At 46.0% G+C, this 22,223-nt stretch overlaps 1 protein-coding gene across 2 annotated transcripts in view; it reads left to right on the forward strand.

The window, feature by feature from the left end:
* The window catches only part of COL9A3 (collagen type IX alpha 3 chain), a 75,832-nt gene that overhangs the window by 50,616 nt on the left and 2,993 nt on the right, over positions 1–22,223 (forward strand). The window contains exons 26-30 of one of the 2 annotated variants that reach the window (XM_081949704.1): positions 3,987–4,031; positions 6,959–6,991; positions 14,997–15,143; positions 17,206–17,260; positions 21,288–21,470. In XM_081949704.1, the coding sequence (XP_081805830.1) occupies positions 3,987–4,031; positions 6,959–6,991; positions 14,997–15,143; positions 17,206–17,260; positions 21,288–21,470 (463 nt within the window). The remainder of the gene's footprint in view (positions 1–3,986; positions 4,032–6,958; positions 6,992–14,996; positions 15,144–17,205; positions 17,261–21,287; positions 21,471–22,223) is intronic. The other variant, XM_081949705.1, reaches the window with a different exon arrangement.

Below are 22,223 nucleotides of genomic sequence, written 5' to 3' on the forward strand. Positions count from 1 at the left end.
AGGGCCATCTGTCAGTTATCAGCTGCCTTCAGAGTCAGACATCAGTGAGGCAGAGGAACAGCTGGAGCCTCTTCCCAGTGTGTGCATTTGCAGAGTTGCCAGACGAAGGGAACAGCTAAAGAACAGGGGTCGACTTGGGAGAAAAGCCACAGATAGACGATGAATGGTCCCACCCAGAGGAAATAAAAGAGGGGTGAAAGGGGAGTGGAGTTTGCAGGAGACAATTAATTCGCTCGTGACTCTCCGAGACTCCTTGCCAAGTTCTGCAGATATCGGCCTGGCGGCTCTCCAAGCCAGATAAGGTCTGTGACTGTGAATCCTCCCTTGAAAGACTTTGCTGGATGTGAATGAGCAGAATTCACAGCAAATTAATAAAATGGGTTTTGGTCGGGACCAGGAGTTTGCTTCATGCTCTTGGGAAGGCTCGGTCAGAACAGAAGAGGTTAGTCTTGTTCTTTTGATTAAAGCTTCGAATTGTGTGTCGCTGACCAAGGAGTGAGATGCAATGGGTGAAGTCTTGAATTCATTTCCTTTTAACAAGCTGCCGTATTTGGTAGACTTATTTCAACAGTGGAATATGTTGAAGGAGTCCTGGTGGCGCAGTGGTTAAACTGCACTATTGCAGGCAAACTCTGCTCACAGCCTGCAGTTCAATCCATGTTGTGGCTCAAAGTCGACTCAGCTTTCCTTCCTTCTGAGGTCGATAAAATAAGGACCCAGATTGTTGGGGGCAAGATGCAAATAACACTTACATTGCTAGAAAGTGCAATGGGGCCATATATAAGCTTAAATTCTATTACTATTACTGTTGAAGGAAAGCATAAAAATTAAACAAACAAAATAATTGGGCTGCAAATATCCAGACCATCACTAGATGGCAGCGTATTAATTAAATTTCTCTTCTTGCGCCAAATCCACCATTGGACTTTGGTGAAAGTTGGTGAACTTAACGGTTTGTGCGTTGGGCGGTTTTTTTGCCCTACGGAGGCTTCAGGTGGCTTCCCTGAAGCCTCCACAGGGTGAAAAACAGCCCAACGTGCAAACCGGAAGTCCGTTCCCGAACTTCCGGTTTGCACGTTGGGCGGTTTTCCGCCCTCAGGGAAGCCTCCGGAGAGTGAAAAACAGCCAAAAATCGAGGCTGAAAATCAGCTGGCCAGCACGCACATGCACGCTGGGACTGACAGGACGACGCCTCACGTGCCCTCAGGAATGACTCCGCGTGCCACAGGTTCGCCATTGAGGCCCTATAACATTTCAGACAAGTGGCTGTCCAATCTCATCTTAACAGCCTCCAGAGACGGAGCACCCACAACCTCTTCAGGCAAGCTGTTCCATTGGTTAATTGTCCTCACTGTTTTGAATTCCAGGTTGCTTCTCTCTTTGGTTAGTTTTCATCCATTATTTCTTCTCCTGCCCTCAGGTGCTTTGGAGAATAGCTTGACTCCCTCTTCTTTGGGGCAGCCTCTCAAATACTGGAATGCTGCTATCATGTCCCCCCTGGGGGGGGGAGAGGGACCAATTTCGTTGTCTTTAAGTACAATGACAATAAAGATTATACTTATACTGGTCCTTCTTTTCTCTAGTAATGTGTTGTAATTCTATTTTGACCAACAAGGTCAATGGGAGAAGCCAGATTGGCTTAATGACCACATTATTCACTTAATAACTGCAGTAGTTCATTTAAGGACTATGGGGGGGGGGGGAAAGGTAGTAAAATTGGGTGAGAATGACTTAAAAATTGTCTTGCTTAGCAAGGGAAATTCTGATCCCGATTGGAGTTGTAAGTTGAGGACTACCCATAGCTACAACTTAAGTTTTGAGAACTTATTTCCATCTTCAGTTAAGTTTGAGGTACTTTAATCCAACAGTCATATTTTTGCATACTTTTTCCTTAACACATTTATTGATCTCATATGTTTTTGTATACTCATTCGCAAAACAGATTTAGAATCACACGTGGCTGCCTGCTCCATAAATGTCAGAAAGTGTGAATTGTGTAAAACTGTATAATACAAATTGAGCACATTTTGTTCCCGTCCTTGGCCGTAATTTTCCACATACTGGAACAAGGAAGCCCTCTTCTGGTTTAAATGAGAACGTTTACTTCCAACCAAGAGCAGCAAATAGATGTAACAACTCATAAAATTGTTGAAGAGCATCCTATTTTTAAAAAATGTTCTTCATTGAAGGTTTAACCTTGAATTAAAGTCACTTTCTTAGAGCTCAAAGCTTTGCGTTCAGAGTCCCAAAGGTGATTTTTTCCAAAAGGCAACTGGACTTTGTTGTATTTTTTCCCCCCTTTGAAAACATTTCGCTTCTCATCCAAAAAGCTTCTTAGATGAGAAGCGAAATGTTTTAAAAGGGGGGGGGGGGGAGGAATCAAGAAAGTTCAGTTGCTTTTTGGAAAAAGCACCTGTTGGAAGAAAGGTGCATCTAGATTTAGTTCCAAGTGGGGGGGGGGAGACACTGGATTCATGGAAGAAGGTTTATTGACAATGGACAGGACCACATGATTTGATGTCCTGAGCAGAAAAGGGAAGAGATGCTGAGAGTGCCTGGGTTTTATGCCCTCTCTGAGCTTTGAACCTGAGCTTGTATTCTGATTGGTTGTCAGACTCCCATGGGGCCATGCAGGGGCAACTCTGTAGGCTGTCTCGAGTCCCAAGCTTGGTTGAGCCTTGCTGGGTGATGTTGTAATGAAAAGACTTTGGGATTCCTATAATGGCTCTGCCTGAAGGAGGTAGATCTTCGTTATGTACAAAGACTGGAGCTGATTGGGAAGAGGGTCCATTTATTGATGAAGCAGAACCACCAAGGACGTGTCATTCTGGTGCAGCCGACCACATGGAGTTGAGAGTGGGTTGTATTTATACCTTCTCTTGGGCTTTGCACTTGAGCCTCCTGTTCCTGTGCAAGAGCATGCATTCTATTGGCTGTTGTCAGACTCCTATGGTGCCATGTACAAATCCTAGGAGTTTGTCTGAGTTAGGTTTGGTTTAGGTTTGGGCTGATGCAATGAAGGTGCAATTAGCCCCTATGGAACAGGTGCGCAATTTGGGCGTCCTCCTGGATGCCCGGCTGTCCATGGATGACCATGTAACAGCCGTGGCAAGGGGGGCGTTCCATCAGGTTCGCCTGATGCGCCAATTGCGCCCCTTATTGGACCGGGATGCCCTACGCACAGTCACCCATGCGCTGGTGACGTCTCGCCTGGACTACTGCAATGCTCTCTACATGGGGCTTCCTTTGAGATGCACTCGGAGACTACAGCTGGTCCAGAACGCGGCCGCGCGGGTGATCATGGGGAGGACTAGATTCTCCCCTGTAACACCTCTCCTGCGCGAGCTGCACTGGCTTCCTGTGGTCTACCGAGTGCGTTTCAAGGTCTTGATTATGATCTTTAAAGCGCTTCATGGCACAGGGCCTAGTTACATGCAGGATCGCATCCTGCCCCACACATCCCTACGACCAATCCGCTCTCACAGAGAGGGACTTCTCCGGGTGCCGACCGCCAAACAGTGTCGGGGAGCGACACCCAGGAGCAGAGCCTTCTCTGTGATGGGCCCAGCCCTGTGGAATGACCTCCCCCGGGACATCAGGATTACTTCCGATCTCCGCTCCTTCCGTGTACAACTGAAGACCCACCTCTTCCAACTATCTGGCCTGGCTCAACCGTAATTTTCTTGTATCCCTCCTGACTGTCTGTTTTTAACATTTTGAATTTGGATTGTACATGGGGTTTTATAATTAGGGTATTTTAATGGTTTTTAATTGTCTATGTATTGTATCTGTTAACCTCCTCCGAACATGTGTGTCTATGTACTTATGTATGTCATGGATTTATGTAAATGTTATATGTTTTTTACTCCATTGTACGCCGCCCCGAGTCCTATTCGGAAAGGGAGCGGCTAATAAATTTAAATTATTATTATTATTATTATTGTTTTCTTTTTTGATAAATATATTCTTTTTATTTTCCTGCATAGGGCATTGCTGGGACAGACGGACTACCAGGAAGTAAAGGAGAACTGGTATGTAATGAAAACTGGCTGCGTGAGTCCCACCTTAGGCATGAAAGCAGCTGGGTGACTTAGGGCCAATCACCAGGAGACAGTGAGTTCTAGTCCCACCTAAGGCATGAAAGCTGCTGGGTGACTTAGGGCCAATCACCAGGAGACATTGAGTTCTAGTCCCACCTAAGGCATGAAAGCTGCTGGGTGACTTAGGGCCAATCACCAGGAGACATTGAGTTCCAGTCCCACCTAAGGCATGAAAGCTGCTGGGTGACTTAGGGCCAATCACCAGGAGACAGTGAGTTCCAGTCCCACCTAAGGCATGAAAGCTGCTGGGTGACTTAGGGCCAATCACCAGGAGACAGTGAGTTCCAGTCCCACCTAAGGCATGAAAGCTGCTGGGTGACTTAGGGCCAATCACCAGGAGACAGTGAGTTCCAGTCCCACCTAAGGCATGAAAGCTGCTGGGTGACTTAGGGCCAATCACCAGGAGACAGTGAGTTCCAGTCCCACCTAAGGCATGAAAGCTGCTGGGTGACTTAGGGCCAATCACCAGGAGACATTGAGGTCCAGTCCCACCTAAGGCATGAAAGCTGCTGGGTGACTTAGGGCCAATCACCAGGAGACATTGAGGTCTAGTCCCACCTAAGGCATGAAAGCTGCTGGGTGACTTAGGGCCAATCACCAGGAGACATTGAGGTCTAGTCCCACCTAAGGCATGAAAGCTGCTGGGTGACTTAGGGCCAATCACCAGGAGACAGTGAGTTCCAGTCCCACCTAAGGCATGAAAGCTGCTGGGTGACTTAGGGCCAATCACCAGGAGACAGTGAGTTCCAGTCCCACCTAAGGCATGAAAGCTGCTGGGTGACTTAGGGCCAATCACCAGGAGACAGTGAGTTCCAGGCCCACCTAAGGCATGAAAGCTGCTGGGTGACTTAGGGCCAATCACCAGGAGACAGTGAGTTCCAGTCCCACCTAAGGCATGAAAGCTGCTGGGTGACTTAGGGCCAATCACCAGGAGACAGTGAGTTCCAGTCCCACCTAAGGCATGAAAGCAGCTGGGTGACTTAGGGCCAATCACCAGGAGACAGTGAATTCTAGTCCCACCTAAGGCATGAAAGCTGCTGGGTGACTTAGGGCCAATCACCAGGAGACATTGAGTTCCAGTCCCACCTAAGGCATGAAAGCAGCTGGGTGACTTAGGGCCAATCACCAGGAGACAGTGAGTTCCAGTCCCACCTAAGGCATGAAAGCTGCTGGGTGACTTAGGGCCAATCACCAGGAGACAGTGAGTTCCAGTCCCACCTAAGGCATGAAAGCTGCTGGGTGACTTAGGGCCAATCACCAGGAGACAGTGAGTTCCAGTCCCACCTAAGGCATGAAAGCTGCTGGGTGACTTAGGGCCAATCACCAGGAGACAGTGAGTTCCAGTCCCACCTAAGGCATGAAAGCTGCTGGGTGACTTAGGGCCAATCACCAGGAGACAGTGAGTTCCAGTCCCACCTAAGGCATGAAAGCAGCTGGGTGACTTAGGGCCAATCACCAGGAGACAGTGAGTTCCAGTCCCACCTAAGGCATGAAAGCTGCTGGGTGACTTAGGGCCAATCACCAGGAGACAGTGAGTTCCAGTCCCACCTAAGGCATGAAAGCTGCTGGGTGACTTAGGGCCAATCACCAGGAGACAGTGAGTTCCAGTCCCACCTAAGGCATGAAAGCTGCTGGATGACTTAGGGCCAATCACCAGGAGACAGTGAGTTCCAGTCCCACCTAAGGCATGAAAGCTGCTGGGTGACTTAGGGCCAATCACCAGGAGACAGTGAATTCTAGTCCCACCTAAGGCATGAAAGCAGCTGGGTGACTTAGGGCCAATCACCAGGAGACATTGAGTTCCAGTCCTGCCTTGGACATGAAAGCCAACTTTGGACCAATCACCAGGAGACAGTGAGTCCTAGTCTGGTCTTAGGCACAAAAGCTGGCTGGATGAATTTTGGCCAATCACTAGGACCGTGAGTTCCAGTCCCGCCTTAAGCATGAAAGCCTGGCTGAGGAATTCTGGGAGTTCAAGTCCACATCTCTTAAAGTTGCCAAAGTTGAGAAGCACTAAACTACAGCTTTGCCTGCTGATTCAGTGGTCCTGGGATCTTTTTAATTTTATTTTTAACTAACTCCTCGACACATCTGCGAGGCTCTGGAGCAGAGGACCTCGGAACTGAAGATATGATACAGAACTGAATCAGCATGATGAAGGTTACTCTAGGGAAGACCCCAGTTATATTCATCCACGATGATGGAAATGCAGAGTGTATTCCCACACTCTACAAAAGTCGACACTTATAGGTTAGAATATTCATGACTGGGAGAGACATAGGAACAAGCTCAGCCAATAATTAGGCATGGCAACTGGGTCAGCCAATGGGAAACTATTTGGTGACTGAGAGCCATGCCAGATGGCTCGAATCCAGGGCGTGGGTTAGCCTGCAACCGTCTGAGTCAGTGCAGAGAATTGAAACAGAAACTTAAGCAGTCTGCTGCTCTGAGAAGTAAACTTAAGCAGTCTGTCTGGGCTTGTCCTCTGATATGAAGCTAACTGCTTATGTTTGCCTGTAACTCTCCTGCCTTGTGTTTACTTGGGAGAACCACCTGTTGGGATTGTACATTTATTCATCTATTCTTATGTATGTAAAGAAGTGAACGAATCCTGCTGCATCAGTTATCTGTTTGTGCTTTCTGGATTTTTCTGCAACAAACTCTGGCATTATAGTCCTTCCAACTCTAGCATTCTTTAATTCTACTTCAATCCCCGAGTAAGTTGTTCAGATGATAAATTTGGATGGCGTATTTGTGAGCTGCCATGAAAAGCAATCCGGATCCTTCCGTTTCATTTGGGTTTCCTGCATGGGATTGAAACAAGTAACTTCATTTCGATTTCTTTCTTCTTCTCTTAGGGCCCTTTTGGCTCTCCTGGACAGAAAGGGGAAGTGAGTGTCCTATACTTTTTTTTCATTATATGGCTTTGTACTCATTGGCCTGCTGGGTTTTATTTTTTAAAAACCTGAGACGTCGCTGTCAGAGGAAGCTAGGCAAAGGAAAGTGAATGTCACTTACAAAAGGCTTCCCGACCGCTTGCCCACCATTCCTATATTTCACTTAAAAGTCCCCGCGAGCCGTGCAAAACAGAAGGCCAACAATATAGCAGCCAGTGCTTTAAGCAAAAGCTGTTTGCATGTGGTGCAGAGATGGGTTCCGGATCCTGTTCAGGTCCAGCGGCGTCCACATGGATGCGTGCAGCATGCGCATGCGTCTTAGCACTTCTGCGAGCCTCCGTGATGCTCCAGCTGCTCAGCGGAGCATCGCACAGGCGCTGTACGTACCATGCACGTGCGTGGAAGTGCCAAAGACTTAAAAGACCAGTAAGGAGTTTGAGCAGGCAGGTAGGCCCTCCGGAGCACTGTACCGGAACGGTATCCGGTGCTCCGGGCAGGCTCTGGTACGCCCGTACCGGGGCCTTCCGCGTGCAACCCACCACTGATGTGGTGGTAGACTGAGGAAGACAGGAGGGCATTTCCAACAAAACGTACAGGAGAGAGAGAGCACATCTGGAATACGGCATCCAGTTTTGGTCTCACATTACAAAATAGATGTTGAGACTTTGGAAAAAGTGCAGAAAAGAGCAACAAAGAGGATTAAAGACCTGGAGACAAAAACATAGAGAGAACGGTTGCAGGAATTGGGTATGGCCAGTCTATAGGAAAGAAAGACTGGGGAGGATATGATAGCAGTATTCCAGTATTTGAGGGGCTGCCACAAAGAGGAGGGGGTCAAATTATTCTTGAGGGCAGGACAAGAAACAAGGGATAGGAACTCATCAAGGAGAATTAATCAACCTGGAATTAAGGAGAAACTTCCTGACAGTGAGGACAATCAACCAGTGGAAGAGCTGGCCTTCAGATGTTGTGGGTGCTTCATCACTGGAGGTTTTTAAGAAGAGACTGGGCAGCCATCTGTCTGTCATGATATAGGGTCTCCTGCCTGAGCAGGGGGCTGGACTAGAAGACCTCCAAGGTCCCTCCCAGCTCTATTCTCATTGATTGATGGAGCCAGTTTGGTCTTGTGGATAAGATGCTGCCTAGAAGCCAGGAGACATTGAGTTCCTTGAGCACTGAGACCTTGAGCATGGAAGCTGACTGGTTAACTTGGGGCCAGTTTTGTCAGGGGAAAAAAACACCCTGTTAGAGATCGATGAACCGTGGCTGATTCCCTTCTGCATATCTTTTGAGATATTGAGAAAAATAAGTCTTTAAAAGTATTCTAATTAATAAACAAACTTTAATAATAAAATAAAACAGAAAATAACTAATTGGTTACATTTTGATAATGAAAGCTACGTTAGCCAAAGTTGGCTGCCGAACAAAGAAGAGAGGAATTTTGGAATGTGTAACGCGTGCGCAATAAATCACTTTCAGATAAGAACCTTTTTTTTGTTTTATGACCTGCGCAATAAAGCTTTCTTAGTTTAACTCTTGAGTGTCAATTCAGGCAGTTCAGGCCTAGCAAACTTTTTAACATCGTGACACCCCTTCTTTTGCTAGTCTGGGCTGACGTCATCAAATCATCAATTAAGGCACATCTTCTTTCGCAGATACTCGTGTTGATTTGCGGCAAGTGGTTTGTTAAGCATGTCTGCGATCTGATCATGTGTAGAAACATATTGCAATTTAACAAAACCTTGCTTAACTAATTGCTTTGTGTTTTGATAACGAATGTCAATGTGTCTGGACCTAGAACCTGTGAAATGTGACTCAGAAATATAAACAACAGATACATTATCTTCCATCACAGTGATTGGTCGAATCGGACGTGTCCAGATATCTGTGATCAAAGCATCAAACCACGTTAGAGAATTACAAGCATCTGAAACACAAGCATATTCAGCTTCAGTAGATGAACATGAAACAAAACTCTGTTTTCTCACTTGCCAGTAAACAGGACAACCATTTAGGAACATCATGTAACCAGAAGTGCTTTTGCGTGACTTCTTGTCGCTCGCCCAGTCGGCGTCGGCAAAACAAATCAACTTTGGTTGATCAGTGTGTGTTGGTTCTAGCAATAACTTCATGTGTTTAGTGTGTTTTAGGTATTTCAACAACTTCTTAATGCATGACCAATGAAATTGTGTTGCCTTACCTACGTGTCGTGATAAAAGATTAACACTAAGTGCGATGTCAGGTCTGGTCCAACTACTAATGTATAATAGTGAACCAATGACTGAACGATAAAGTGTTTGATCCTCGAACTCAGGACTTGGTTCATGTGTTAAGTTGTGAAAATCTGTTTGCATGGGTGTCTTTGTTGTGCTAGCATCTTTCATGTTGCAATGATGTAGAATGTGGTCAATTTTCTCTTCTTGTGAAAGACTAAACCCCTTCTGTGTCTTTTCAATTTGAACACCTAAATAAGTGCTAATGTGTCCTAAAGATTTTAGTGTGAAGTATCTCTGCAAACTTTTGGCAAAAATCTCACTCATTTTCTTATTTGGACCAATATAAACAATATCATCAACATAAACAAGAATTATCTCATATGCATTGTTAGATCTTTTTGTGAACACGCATTCATCAGTTTCGGACTTAATAAAGCCCATTGAATTTAGTTTGTCAGTAAGACATAAATACCACATTAAACCTGACTGTTTCAGACCATAAAGACTTTTGTTCAGGAACCAGGTATCCCCTTCTTGCTTTCGGAATCCTGGAGGGCTTCTCACGTAGATCTCTTCATCTAGGTCTGCATGTAGATAAGCTGTGTCCACATCAAATTGGAAAACTTCTAAACCAAGAATAGTTGCAGTGGTTAAAGCAATTTTTACACTTTCAGTTCTGACTGTTGGTGAGTAAGTGTTTGTGTAGTCCTCAGGATAACGTTGAGCGAAACCCTGAGCTACCAGTCTGGCTTTGTATAAAGACTCACCATTCGGTTTCTTCTTGATTCTGTAGACCCATCGGGTGCCAATGACTTTCTTGTTTGCTGGAGGTTTTGCAGGTGTGAATACATTAAGTTTCTTCAAACTGTCCATTTCATCCTGCATTGCATCATACCATTTGTCTTGTTCTGAATCAGGAAGCTGTTTGATTTGTGTGAATGTCTCTGGAGGAAGAGTAACGTTGCAAATCAAAGGTAATGGTGATTTTGTCAGTTGCCATGAATAACGTTGTGGAGGGATTCCTTTTGTGGCCCTCTTGGAGCGTCTAGGAACAACAGTCCAGTCTTCTTCTTCTTCTTCATCATCATCCTCGTCCTCACGTTCGTCGCTAGCATCAGCATCCGCGGCTTGAGAAGACGGAACATCAGGTTGTGAAGAACTGGTAGAAGGAACATCTGCCTGCGAATTGTCATCAGGCTGCGTGGCATCTGGAACACCATCTCTAGGAAAATAAACTTCAGGATCATTGGAATGAATCCTGGACCAGTCAATGTCTTCCTCAAAATTAGCAGATTGTGAAATGACAATCACATGTTTAGTATCAATGAATTTGTACCATTTTGAATTATCATCAATACCCATAAATCTCAGTCTCTTTGGTCCTTGAGTTATAGGAGTGTTCACCATAGCATATGAACCAAAAATGTGGAGGTTCTTGAGATCAGGCTTGTAGCCATACAGCATGTAGAAAGGAGTTTGATTGATTACACTGCTCCAAGTACGGTTGACAATGTAATTTGCATATTTGATTGCTTCACCCCAGTATGCGATACTGAGATTGGCATCTTCTAGAAGACAACGCATCATGGTTTGTAGAACCCCTTGTCTTCTTTCTACGACTCCGTTATGAGCCGGTGTATATGGAGCAGATGTCTGATGAAGAATTCCATTCTTACGCATCCAGTCCTGGAAACGCTGAGACATGAATTCTGCACCACGGTCACTCTGGATTCTGGCGATGCGAACTTGGTATTGTGTAGAAACAAACGCTGCAAAGTCTTTAAAGATCTGAAAGGTCTCAGATTTCTCTCTCATAGGATATACAAATCCATATCTAGAATGATTATCTACAATTGTTAAAAAATACTTTCTGCCACCAAGTGTTGGTGGGAAAGGACCCACTATGTCAGTGTGTACCAAATCAAAAATGCGTGTTGACCGGCGTGTAGCGTGTTTGGGAATTGCAGCCGCCTTGGATTTAGCCTTTTTGCAAACGGCACAATCCAAAAAACACCTTACACCCCTTTAGATCCAAACCTTTTGCGAACTCCGGCATCTTTCTAAGAACACGGAAACTGGCATGCCCCAATCTTCTGTGCCACTTGTGAATACACCTGGAATGCAAAGGTTTACCAGTTAGTGAATTCTCAACATTAACAGTTTCATGAGGACCCTCAGGCTTGCTTTGAGCAATCTGTTTCTGTTTTCTTTGTTTGTTGGCTTTAGGAGCCTTTGGCACAGTAACGCTTTCTCTCTCTGGGACAACTCTCTCTGGGTTTGCGTTGTGCCTTTTTGGAGTTTGCATACTTGCCTGTGCTTGCCCTTTAGGCTTTGGCTTTAAGTAATAAACACCACCAATCAGCATGGTTTCAGCAACAATATCACCATCTTTAACTAAGTAACTTGCTTTTTCGAGGTGGTGAACCTGGAACTTTAACTCTCTAGACAAGTGACTTTGACTAAGCAAATTACTGGTTGCTGAAGGTATGTAATAAACATCAGGGATGTGTGTATCGAGCTCTTCAATGTAAACAGTTCCTTTTCCCATAACCTTGCAAGTGTGGTTGGTGAAGGAATACAGTTCTCGATACTCGGGCTCTGGTTCGCCCATCTCTGTGAAAAGTTCCCTTCTGTGGGTAACGTGCACAGCTGCTCCACTATCTAAAGTCCACAAAAGACGTCTGTCGAACTTTGGATCAGGTTGTGGAACGTTGGTTATGGCCAGTGTTGCAAGCGGAGCTTGTGGATCACGCCTTGGACCACGACGACCTTGTCTTCCGCCTCTACCTCTGCCTCTGGAATCTGTTCCTCTGGGCTGGTACGTGGCGGGAGCTGGAACTCGTTGGGGACAATCCCGGGTGTCATGTCCCACACGGTTGCAGGTGTAGCATTTTGGCATCCTTGGAGCGTAGCCTCTTCCTCGGAAGGGACGTCTGGCTGGAGCCTTTGGTGCTGGAGGCCGTTGCAGATGTGGGGTAGCTAACCTGATAGCTTCGTCTTCCACTAAAAGTCTGCAAACGTGGTTAACTGTGCGTTGAGCAATAGGCACGTAGTTAATCTTTGCAACAGCATCTTTCCATTCATAATTCAATGAGTTAATGATGATGCTAATCATTTGGATATCATCGATTACATGGCCATTTTGTCTCAATTCACTTCTCATTCTTTTCAGTTTGGTCAAATGTCCACCAATTCGTTCACCAGGTTTCAACTTCGAACCATGGAACTCAGACATGAGCAAACATGAGGATTCAATTGAAACGGGCCTGTAGCAATCTTCCAAAATAGCCCATATTTCTTGGGCAGTTGCATCAGGTGGAAAGATACCTTGGATTTCAATTTCCATTGACATGAGTAAAGTCGTGATAGCTCTGTTTTCAAGGTTTCTTATTGCAGGTGTCCAGGGTTGACGGGGAGGATCAAAAACCATGGAATATGTGCCTTCTCTTCGAAGCAAGAGCGCAATTTCACTGACCCAGGCTTTATAATTCTCTCCTGACTCCTTTAATTTGGACTCACCAGTCAAGGGGGTGACTGTGAATACCTGCTGAGGAACAATTTGTTGCTCTGGTTGCAAAGCTGGTTGTTGAACCAGGGGATGCTGGGGTTGCATCATTGGCCTTTGCGTGGCAACATCAAATTGGCTTCCTCGAATTTGCCTCTGGCTTTGCCTTTTTCCATCTAGGGAGAATTCCACACCGCCAGGGGGTATTGAAGACTTAACCTTTGGAGACAAAGTTTTGGCTTCTAAAGGACTCATAGCTAATTCTTTAAAATTCATCACCTTTTGTTGTAATAATTTTTCTCCGCCAGCAGATGGCAGTGCAGCTTCACTTTTTGGCTGCCTCTCCTTTCTATACGTATGCTGAAGTTCAATGGGCTCAAAGGGACCACGTGACCTCGGTGACGTGTACATGTCTCTTTGTTCTAATTGACCAATGAACTCTGTGGGGTGTGTCTTAGGCTGTTGTTTTGAAGAAGACAAGATGGCGTCCTCAGACATTTTGGGAGTGGGGGAGCTTCTTCTACTTCGCTTTATTTCGTCAAAACACACTCTCGCCTCCCTAGCATATTTTTCTAAACGTTCTATTTGATATAGATAGCTTTGCATTTCTTGCTCACCATCTGGGGAGATGTTATAAAATCTGCTTTCTGCGTGGGAGGATATTTTCTGTGCCGGCAGTTGCCATTCATCAATCGTTTGATAATCTGCGAGGGTCTGGGAATGGAGTGGCTCTGGCAGAGTGGGAAGTTTTGGCTTGGCCCCCCAAAATTCATAATCTCCTGGAGATATTTTAGAAGGAGGAACCACTGACCTCGTTTCGTGGATGTCGCGTCCTGTAGCTCCTTCTCCCATATTTGGCTCGGCACCTGAAGGAATTTGTTGTTCCTGAAGCACGTTTTGATCTTGCTTCTCTGTGTCCGAGGGAGCCTCTTTGTCAGAGGAAGCTGATTCATCTGTGTTCGCCCCATCTTTCTTTTTCTTTCTCTTCTTCGACATTGCTAATTAGGCTTAGTCGGTTATCTTTAGATAGCATGAAGGGAAAATACAGCCATAAATTGTAGTCATCTCAGCTTGTATCATCAAAAGCCAAAACTCTGCTACCAAGTTGTCAGCCAAACCTCTGCTACCAAGTTGTCAGGGGAAAAAAACACCCTGTTAGAGATCGATGAACCGTGGCTGATTCCCTTCTGCATATCTTTTGAGATATTGAGAAAAATAAGTCTTTAAAAGTATTCTAATTAATAAACAAACTTTAATAATAAAATAAAACAGAAAATAACTAATTGGTTACATTTTGATAATGAAAGCTACGTTAGCCAAAGTTGGCTGCCGAACAAAGAAGAGAGGAATTTTGGAATGTGTAACGCGTGCGCAATAAATCACTTTCAGATAAGAACCTTTTTTTTGTTTTATGACCTGCGCAATAAAGCTTTCTTAGTTTAACTCTTGAGTGTCAATTCAGGCAGTTCAGGCCTAGCAAACTTTTTAACATCGTGACAAGTTTTAACCCAACGTCCTCCGCCTAGGTAGCACCCATGATGGTTACCAGTCAGTCACACGTCCAGATCACGATTAGAGATTTGCTTAGCTTCTATAAGGCAGCTGCATCCCTCAGGGGCTTTTAGGCCCAGTTTAGTGGCCACAGCTTCTCCATTTAGGACAGTGATGGCTAGACTTTTTGTTGTCATGTGCCAAAAGTGCGCACGACACCCCCCCATGTGCACCTTGCTCCAGTGCATGCATGCGTGACCTCCACACACACACATCCGCCTCGCCATCACCCATTTTTGGCTTCCTGGTTGGTGCAGGAGGCCTTTCAGGCCCAAAACGGGGCATGGCGGGGCCTGTGAGGCCCCAAAATGCAATGTGAGCAGCCCCCTGCATGCGTCCCACCCTCACACATGTGACCTGCTGTGCATTTGTGCATGAACCACCCCTCCCATGCTCCCCCATGCATGCGCCCCATTTTTGGCTTCCAGGTTGGTGCATGAGGCCTTCCAGGCCCAAAATGGGGAGGGGGGAGCCGAGCAAAGCCCCAAAATGCATTGCGAGCAGACACCCCCATGCATTTGCCCCATCCCCCCATACTTGCGGGCATATGTCTCCCGCATTCGCCCCGCCTCCCGCGCATGCGCAGCAGAGACCCAAAGACCAGCTGGCCAGGGGTGGAGCTGGGTTGGAGCGACGGCTGGCGTGCCCACATAGAGGGCTCTGCGTGCCACCTGTGCCATAGGTTTGCCATCACGGATCTGGGATGTTCTTCATTCTTCTTTTGCAGGCGGGACAGAGAGGAGAGCCTGGCCCGAAAGGAGTCCATGGCCCCAATGGAACTGCTGGACTTCCAGGAATTCCAGGCCATCCTGGCAAAATGGGTTTGCAAGGCGAGCAAGGAATCCCTGGGATTGTGGGGAAACCAGGCCCCCCGGTAAGAGGTTCTGGGCAAAGCCTTGCGTCAACTCACAAAGCATTTCTAGCCTGCTCTCGAGTTGCCATGGGCAGCAAGAGGAGGGAGCACATTCCACATATACTTTCTTCCAGGGTAGGATCTCCAATTACCAGAGCCAGCTTGTGAAGCGTGGATTTCTACAGCCCACGGGGGTGCCTCGTTGGAGAATGTGATTTATGACACAGACTGAGAGGAGGGGGGGAACAGGTCAAAGTTGAGCCATAAATTACTCGCGGCAGAGTTGACCTCACTGGAGTAGATGCCGACATGCTCCTCCTAATAAATAGCTGGTTTTCTTTTGAAACTTGGCTCGAGACTCATGAGTTAATTAGGGCATCTGTCGGAACCGTGACACCTTGTGCAATTGTTTGTTGGTGCTTGTCTGCCCGTCTTTTCCTTCCGATTCCAATTTAAAGCTCATTTTCACTGTGCTACTCCTAATACAGGTAGTCCTCGACTAATGGCCACAACTGAGCCCATAATTTCTGTTGTAAAGTGAAACATGTGTTAAGTGAGTTTTGCCCCATCTTACAACCTTTCTTACCACAGATGTTAAGTGGTAAGTCAAGGACTACCTATAAAACCTTCAGCCTCGCAATGAATGAAAGATTGCTGCAGAGTTACTTAGGGAGCTCCGTAGCGAGGTACCCTGACGTTGGAAGATAAATTGCAACTCTTTAGAAGTCATAACAATCTCTGGCGCAGACCAAATTAAGGGAGGGTGCAGTAGATGTTCACAATGAGACCCCCAACTCTTCTGAGGGATTTCAAAATATTGTTGCATAATATTAGGGATAGGGGCGCAATGGCTCAGCAGTTAAAGATGCTGAGCTTGTCTGCTGGAAAGCTGACAGCCAGGGTTCGAGACCCAAGCTCTTTTCAATGGGCTGAGTTCCTGTTCCCTGCTACAGCTCCTGCCCACCTAGCAGTTCGAAAGCATGCAAATGCAAGTAGATAAACAGGTGCCACTTTGCTGGGAGGGTAAACAGCGTTCCGTGCGCCTCGGCGTATGCTGGTGACATCACCACAGAAGTTTCTTTGGACAATGCTGGCTCCCTCCGCTAGGAAATGAGCAGCGCCCCCTAGAGTTGAACTTGACACAGGAAACCTTTACCGTTTCCTTTAATTTTAGGGAACAGAATTTCTCCTGAAGTATAAAATGGAAGAGGAAATTGTGAAAGAACAAATGATAAAATGGGCGCAGAACTTTGGCTATAACATTGAATTAGACAAATGGGAAAAATTTTGGGGAACAAACTTAAAAATGACATTATCAGTTGCATACAAGGAAAACCAGTACAAAATGTTTTATAGATGGCACCTGGCACCAACAAGGTTAGCTAAAATCTCAACAAATACCTCCCCAAAATGTTGGAAATGCGAATCAATACACGGAACATATTACCATTTATGGTGGACCTGTGAGGAGGCTAAAATTTTTTGGAAAAAGATCAAAAATTGGCTGGAGGCAATAACTGGGGTTAAAATAGAATGGAAACCTGAATTTTTTTTTATTAGGAATAATGTCTGCGAAATACAAAAAAGAAATCCAGTATCCAGTATTTAATACTACATTTAATTACGGCGGCAAGGATTGCCTTTGCCCAGAAATGGAAAAACAAATTAACTCCAAGCGAAGATGAAATAATAAGAAAGGTTATGGATTGTGCTGAAATGAACAAACTAACTAAAGAAATTCAGGAAAAAGAAGAATCACAATTCTACCAGATATGGGATAAATGGTATAGGTGGATGGAGGAAAGAAACAAGAATCAATGAAGGAATATAACAAAACTCAAAAATAATAGTTATGAGTAAAATAAGAGTGTTAAGAATGGTGAAATCCAAATGAAATACAATAGAAGGGGAAATAATATAAGGTGAGCGGTATCGATTGATAATTGCTGTTAGAAAGAACAGGAAGCTCCTGTTTGTATTGAATTGTGTAAATGTGTTGTACGTCTAAGTTTTGTGTGTGTGTATTTTACAAGTTTGTTAATAAGATTGAAAAATTGAAAAAATAAATTAATAATAATTTTAGGGAACAGAAGCTAGTGAGGAACGCATCCGAGAACTCTGCGACGGAATGATCAGCGGTGAGTACAGCTGCAAATTTTTGGGCAAGGAAATAATATTTATTTTGCTAAATGGATTGTTGGTGACAAGTGAGTGGTGCGGTGGCCTAGAGGGGGAGCTCTTGCCTCACAATCAGGTGGCTGTGAGTTTGATCCTAGGTAGAGGCAGATATTTCTCTCTCTGTGCACAATGAGTAAATATCAGCTGTGAACTCCGCATTGGTGACAGGAAGGGCATCCGGCCAGTAAACACTCAGCTCCATTCAGTTGCCCAGACTCCACTCCACTGCAAAGGATTACGGGGTCGTTAAAAGATTACAAAAAGGTTTTCGGTGACAAGTCCTACAACCTGAGCAAATCCTTTAAAGAGTCAGAAGGGCTTCTGTTGTGGCCTGCCAGCGGCCAGCAGAGCAGGCAGCAGATTCGGACAATGAGGAGGTTGGGGAGGAACATGGGCCAGTCCTGGAGTCTGGGGAAGGCTCTGAGGAGGGCTCTGTGCCGCAGGCAGAGAAGGGGCCAGGGCCATCCGACAGTTATCAGCTGCCTTCGGAGTCAGACATCAGTGGGGCAGAAGAACAGCCAGTGTGCACATGCACAGAGCTGCCAAAAGACAAGAACAACTCAGAAATCAGGGTAGACTTGGGAGTAAAGTCACAGGTGGAAGGTGATTGGCCCATCCCATACTAAATAAAAGAGAAGCGAAGGGGGAGTGGGCTTTTGCAGGAAACAATTCGTTCAGGAGTGTGAAGATCTGTCTGTGAATCTCAGAGACTCTGTGCCCAGTTTTTCCTTGCACAGCACCTCATTTGGAAACTATTTACATGGCATCCAAGCTAGATAAGGTCTGTGGTCATAAATATTCCTTTGAAAGATTGTTTGCCAGGCCTTTGCTGAATGCGAATGAGAGGAATTCACATTCCTTTAATAAAAGGGGTTTTGTCAGGACCAGGACTCTGCCTTGTGCTTTTTGGGGAAGCCTTGGATCAGAAAAACTTCTGAGAGACCTGGGACTCTGGGATCAGCTTTGGAAGCTGTGGAGCAAACCTAAAAACAGAGAACTGGATGAAACAAAAAGGCTGCCTAGAGACTCCCAAATATTACAAAGCATCTTTTTTCAAAAAACATTTGCATAATTGGAAAAAGAAAAGGAGACTTGCTTTTTCTTCACGCAGCCCATCAAACACAGAGCTGTTGACTTTGGCTATGGCTTCCTAGGATCTCAGAAGGGGATTTATTTTCTAGACTCTTGGTGTTTTTGAACTACATAATTAAGAAGTCAAATGTTGAATGTGGGGGTTGCTTTACATTTCTAAATATAGGCCTAACTGTTGTTTAAGATTACAGTTTTAAAAATGAATGAGGCAACCTGTTTAGTTGCATTAAGTCCTTTTCATTCAATGGTGAAATTCAATGGTGAACAGAGTAAGGTCCTACATTTACGCAAGAAAAACCAAATGCATAGGTACAGTATAGGTGGTACCTTGCTCAATAGTATAAGGTGACCAGACGTCCCGCTTTTGGCGGGACAGTCCCGATTTTTAACAATTTGATCCGCGTCCCGCGGTGTTATAAAAAAGTCCCGATTTTTGGAAAGAATGCACGACAAGCTAGGGACAAGCCAGGCGGCGGTGGAGCTGAGGCTCAGCCAGGCATCGTGGTCCTCACACGGTGGTGGCAGCGGCGGCTTTTGCTCCTTCCGAGGAACCGGCTCCGGAGGAAGCAGCGGCGGCACGCACGCGCCTCCCAAGCGGAGTCGTGGCGTGGCCGAGATGAGGCGGAGGTGGCTGCGTGCGGAGCCCAGGGGGAAGCGGCACTGGCGGCTGCTGGGGAGCGGGGCTTCCCCAGGGCTCCCGATCCCACCGGGCGCTCAAGCGGTGCTTCCCCCGTGGCTCCAGCCAGGATCGGCGCGCACACAGAGACAGGCAGGAAGAGCCTCGGCTGGCTGGGCCGGACTGGCTCGCCTTACCTGGTGCGCCACAGAATGGACGAGCCGTCGATGCGCGCCCCGCCTCCCCGCCCTGGCTGCGGGCTGTCCGCGATGCTGCTCCGCTCGCTTGGCGGCCTGGAGAGGCAGGACCCTGGCGCTGGCCTGCCTTTTGTCCCCCGCCGCCTCCGTCTGCTGGCTGTGAGCGCTCTACCAGGCGGCTACCCCCGCTCCACGCCTCCTTTCTGTTTGTTTTGTCTCTGGGTCTGCAGAGGGAGGGAGGGAGAGCGGAGCGGAGTGGCAGGCGAGGCGGCCGCCTCTCCGCTCACCAAGCACCACGTGGAGAGAAAGCGCCAGGCGGGCAGCAGCCGCGGCAAAGACCGAGTCTCGCTCTTGGCTGTGCCCCCTCCGAGCGTCCTCCCTCCCTCCCGGTCAATGGTGTCCCGCTTTACCAATGTTAAAATCTGGTCACCTTACAATAGTAGTAACTGTGAGAGGGATCTTGGAGTCTGAATGGACAATCACTTAAATAGTAGCCAGCAGTGTGCAGCAGCTGCCAAAAAAGCCAACACAGTTCTAGGCTGCATAAACAGAGGGATAGAATCAAGATCACGTGAAGTGTTAATACCACTTTATAATGCCCACACTTGGAATACTGCATTCAGTTTTGGTCACCACGATGTAGAAAAGATGTTGAGACTATGGAAAGAGTACAGAGAAGAGCAACAAAGATGATTAGGGGACTGGAGACTAAAACATATGAAGAACGGTTGCAGGAACTGAGTATGTCTAGTCTAATGAAAAGAAGGACTAGGGGAGACATGATAGCAGTCTTCCAATATCTCAGGGGTTGCCACAAAGAAGAGGGAGTCAAACTATTCCCCAAAGCACCTGAGGGTAGAACAAGAAGCAATGGGTGGAAACTAATCAAGGAGAGAAGCAACTTAAAATTAAGGAGAAATTTCCTTACAGAACAATTAACCAGTGGAACAACTTGCCTCCAGAAGTTGTAAATGCTCCAACAATGGAAATTTTAAAGAAGAGATTAGATAAACATTTGTCTGAAGTGTTGTAGAGTTTCCTGCCTATTCTATTCTATTCTATTCTATTCATTGGCCTTCAAGTAGGACTTCGGAATTTGACATATGAGATACGGGAATAAGGATGGTTTAAAATCCATCCCTTGGGTACTCCAGAGATTTTTTTTCTTTCCCCTTCTTTTAATGACCCTGTAGTCCCTTGCATCAAGATGCAGTTGGGGCCACTGAGTGTTTACTGGCAAGATGCCCTTCCTGACACCTATGAGGAGCTCACAGTAGATATTTTCTCTTTGCGCTCAGAAACATAAATATTTACCGCTAACCAGGATCAAAGTCACAACCTCCTGATTGTGAGAGCTCCACCTCTAGGCCACTACGTCCCTTCTTGGTTTTTCCAGAGTATTGATTGATTATATCTATTATTAATGTTATATTATGATTTTGGAATATTACATCCAGTTTTGGTCACCTTGATATAAAAAAGATGTGGAGACTCTAGAAAGAGTGCAGAGAAGAGCAACAAAGATGATTAGGGGACTGGAGACTATCTATTTGGGAAGAATGAGAACTAAGACTGTTTCCAGCTGAGCTATATATATTGAGTGTCCCAGCTGGCACCAATTGTGCAAGTGTGTATATATGTGTGTGTGTATCTCCATTCATCTATTTCTGTCTAGTATCTCCATCCATCCATCATATTCTCTCTCTCTCTCTCTCTCTCTCTCTCTCCCTCTCTCTCTCTCTCTCTCTCTCTCTCTCTCTCTCTCTCTCCATCATCTATCTCTTTCTGTCTTCTGCCCATATCATCTTATCTATTTAGTTATTCTGTGTATTTATTTTGTATTTTTAAAAAACAGGCTAAAGCCCACAAAGATTTTGCAGCAACTGGCTAAAATTCAATCTTAAAAAAAAAAAAGGGGGGGGGGTGCTAAAACCTTTTTTTATCCAAAATGGTTTGGCATGCTTTATTTTATAGCAACATGTTTGCAAGCTTCTCTGGGAATGCTTTGAGTGCTTCCACTGCCTCCAGTGACTGATAAAAATCCACCCTGCAGTTTTTAAGTTTGTTTGTTTTTAATTCCAGAGCATGTTGCCCAGTTAGCTGCTAATTTAAGGAAACCCTTGGCTCCTGGACTCATGGGGAAGCCTGGGCCCGCTGGACCTCCGGGGCCTGCTGGGGCAATGGGGAGCATTGGACATCCTGGGGCTCGTGGCCCACCTGGATACAGGGGACCTCCAGGGCATTTGGGAGCTCCTGGGCCCAGAGGTGAGTAAAGCCCCAAAGAGATTACAGGTAATCCTCAATTTATGATCATTTATTTAGTGACTGTTGGAAGTTACAATGGCACCAGTGGTGGGATTCAAATGTTTTACTACCAGTTCTGTGGACATGGCTTGGTGGGCATGGTTTGGTGGGAGTGGCAAGGGAAGGATACTGTAAAATCCCCATTCCCTCCCCACTCCATGGAAAGGTTATTGCAAAATCCCCATTTCTCCCAATCAGCTGGGACTCGGGAGGCAGAGAATAGATGAGGGCGTGGCCAGCCAGAGGTGGTATTTGCCAGTTCTCCGAACTACTCTACCGGTTCTCCAGAACTGGTCAGAACCTGCTGAATACCACCTCTGAATGGCACCGGGAAAAGTGACTTATGACCGTTTTTCACACTTAATGACCATTGCAGCATCCCCATGGTCACCTGATCAAAACGGCATGTATTCATGTACTCATAGATGTTAACTATGAAGATTCTCAATCATCCGGGTGATGGTTGTCCCAAAGATGCTTTTTCAAGAGGCAACTGGACTTTCTGTTTTTTCTTTGAAGCCGTTTCGCTTCTCATCCAAGAAAGGGCATTGCCCACCATCCAATCAGAACTGAAGAATCTTCCTGGATGAGAAGCAAAACGTCTTCAAAGAAAAACCAGGAAGTCCAGTTGCTTCTTGGGAAAAAAAACCACCCGTGAGACTTTTTGCGAACTTCTAACAAGCAAAGTCAAGGGGGAAGCCAGATTCACGTAAA

This window comes from Natrix helvetica (genome assembly GCF_964273705.1).
Source record: "Natrix helvetica genome assembly, chromosome: 3".
Classification (NCBI taxonomy): domain Eukaryota; kingdom Metazoa; phylum Chordata; class Lepidosauria; order Squamata; family Natricidae; genus Natrix; species Natrix helvetica.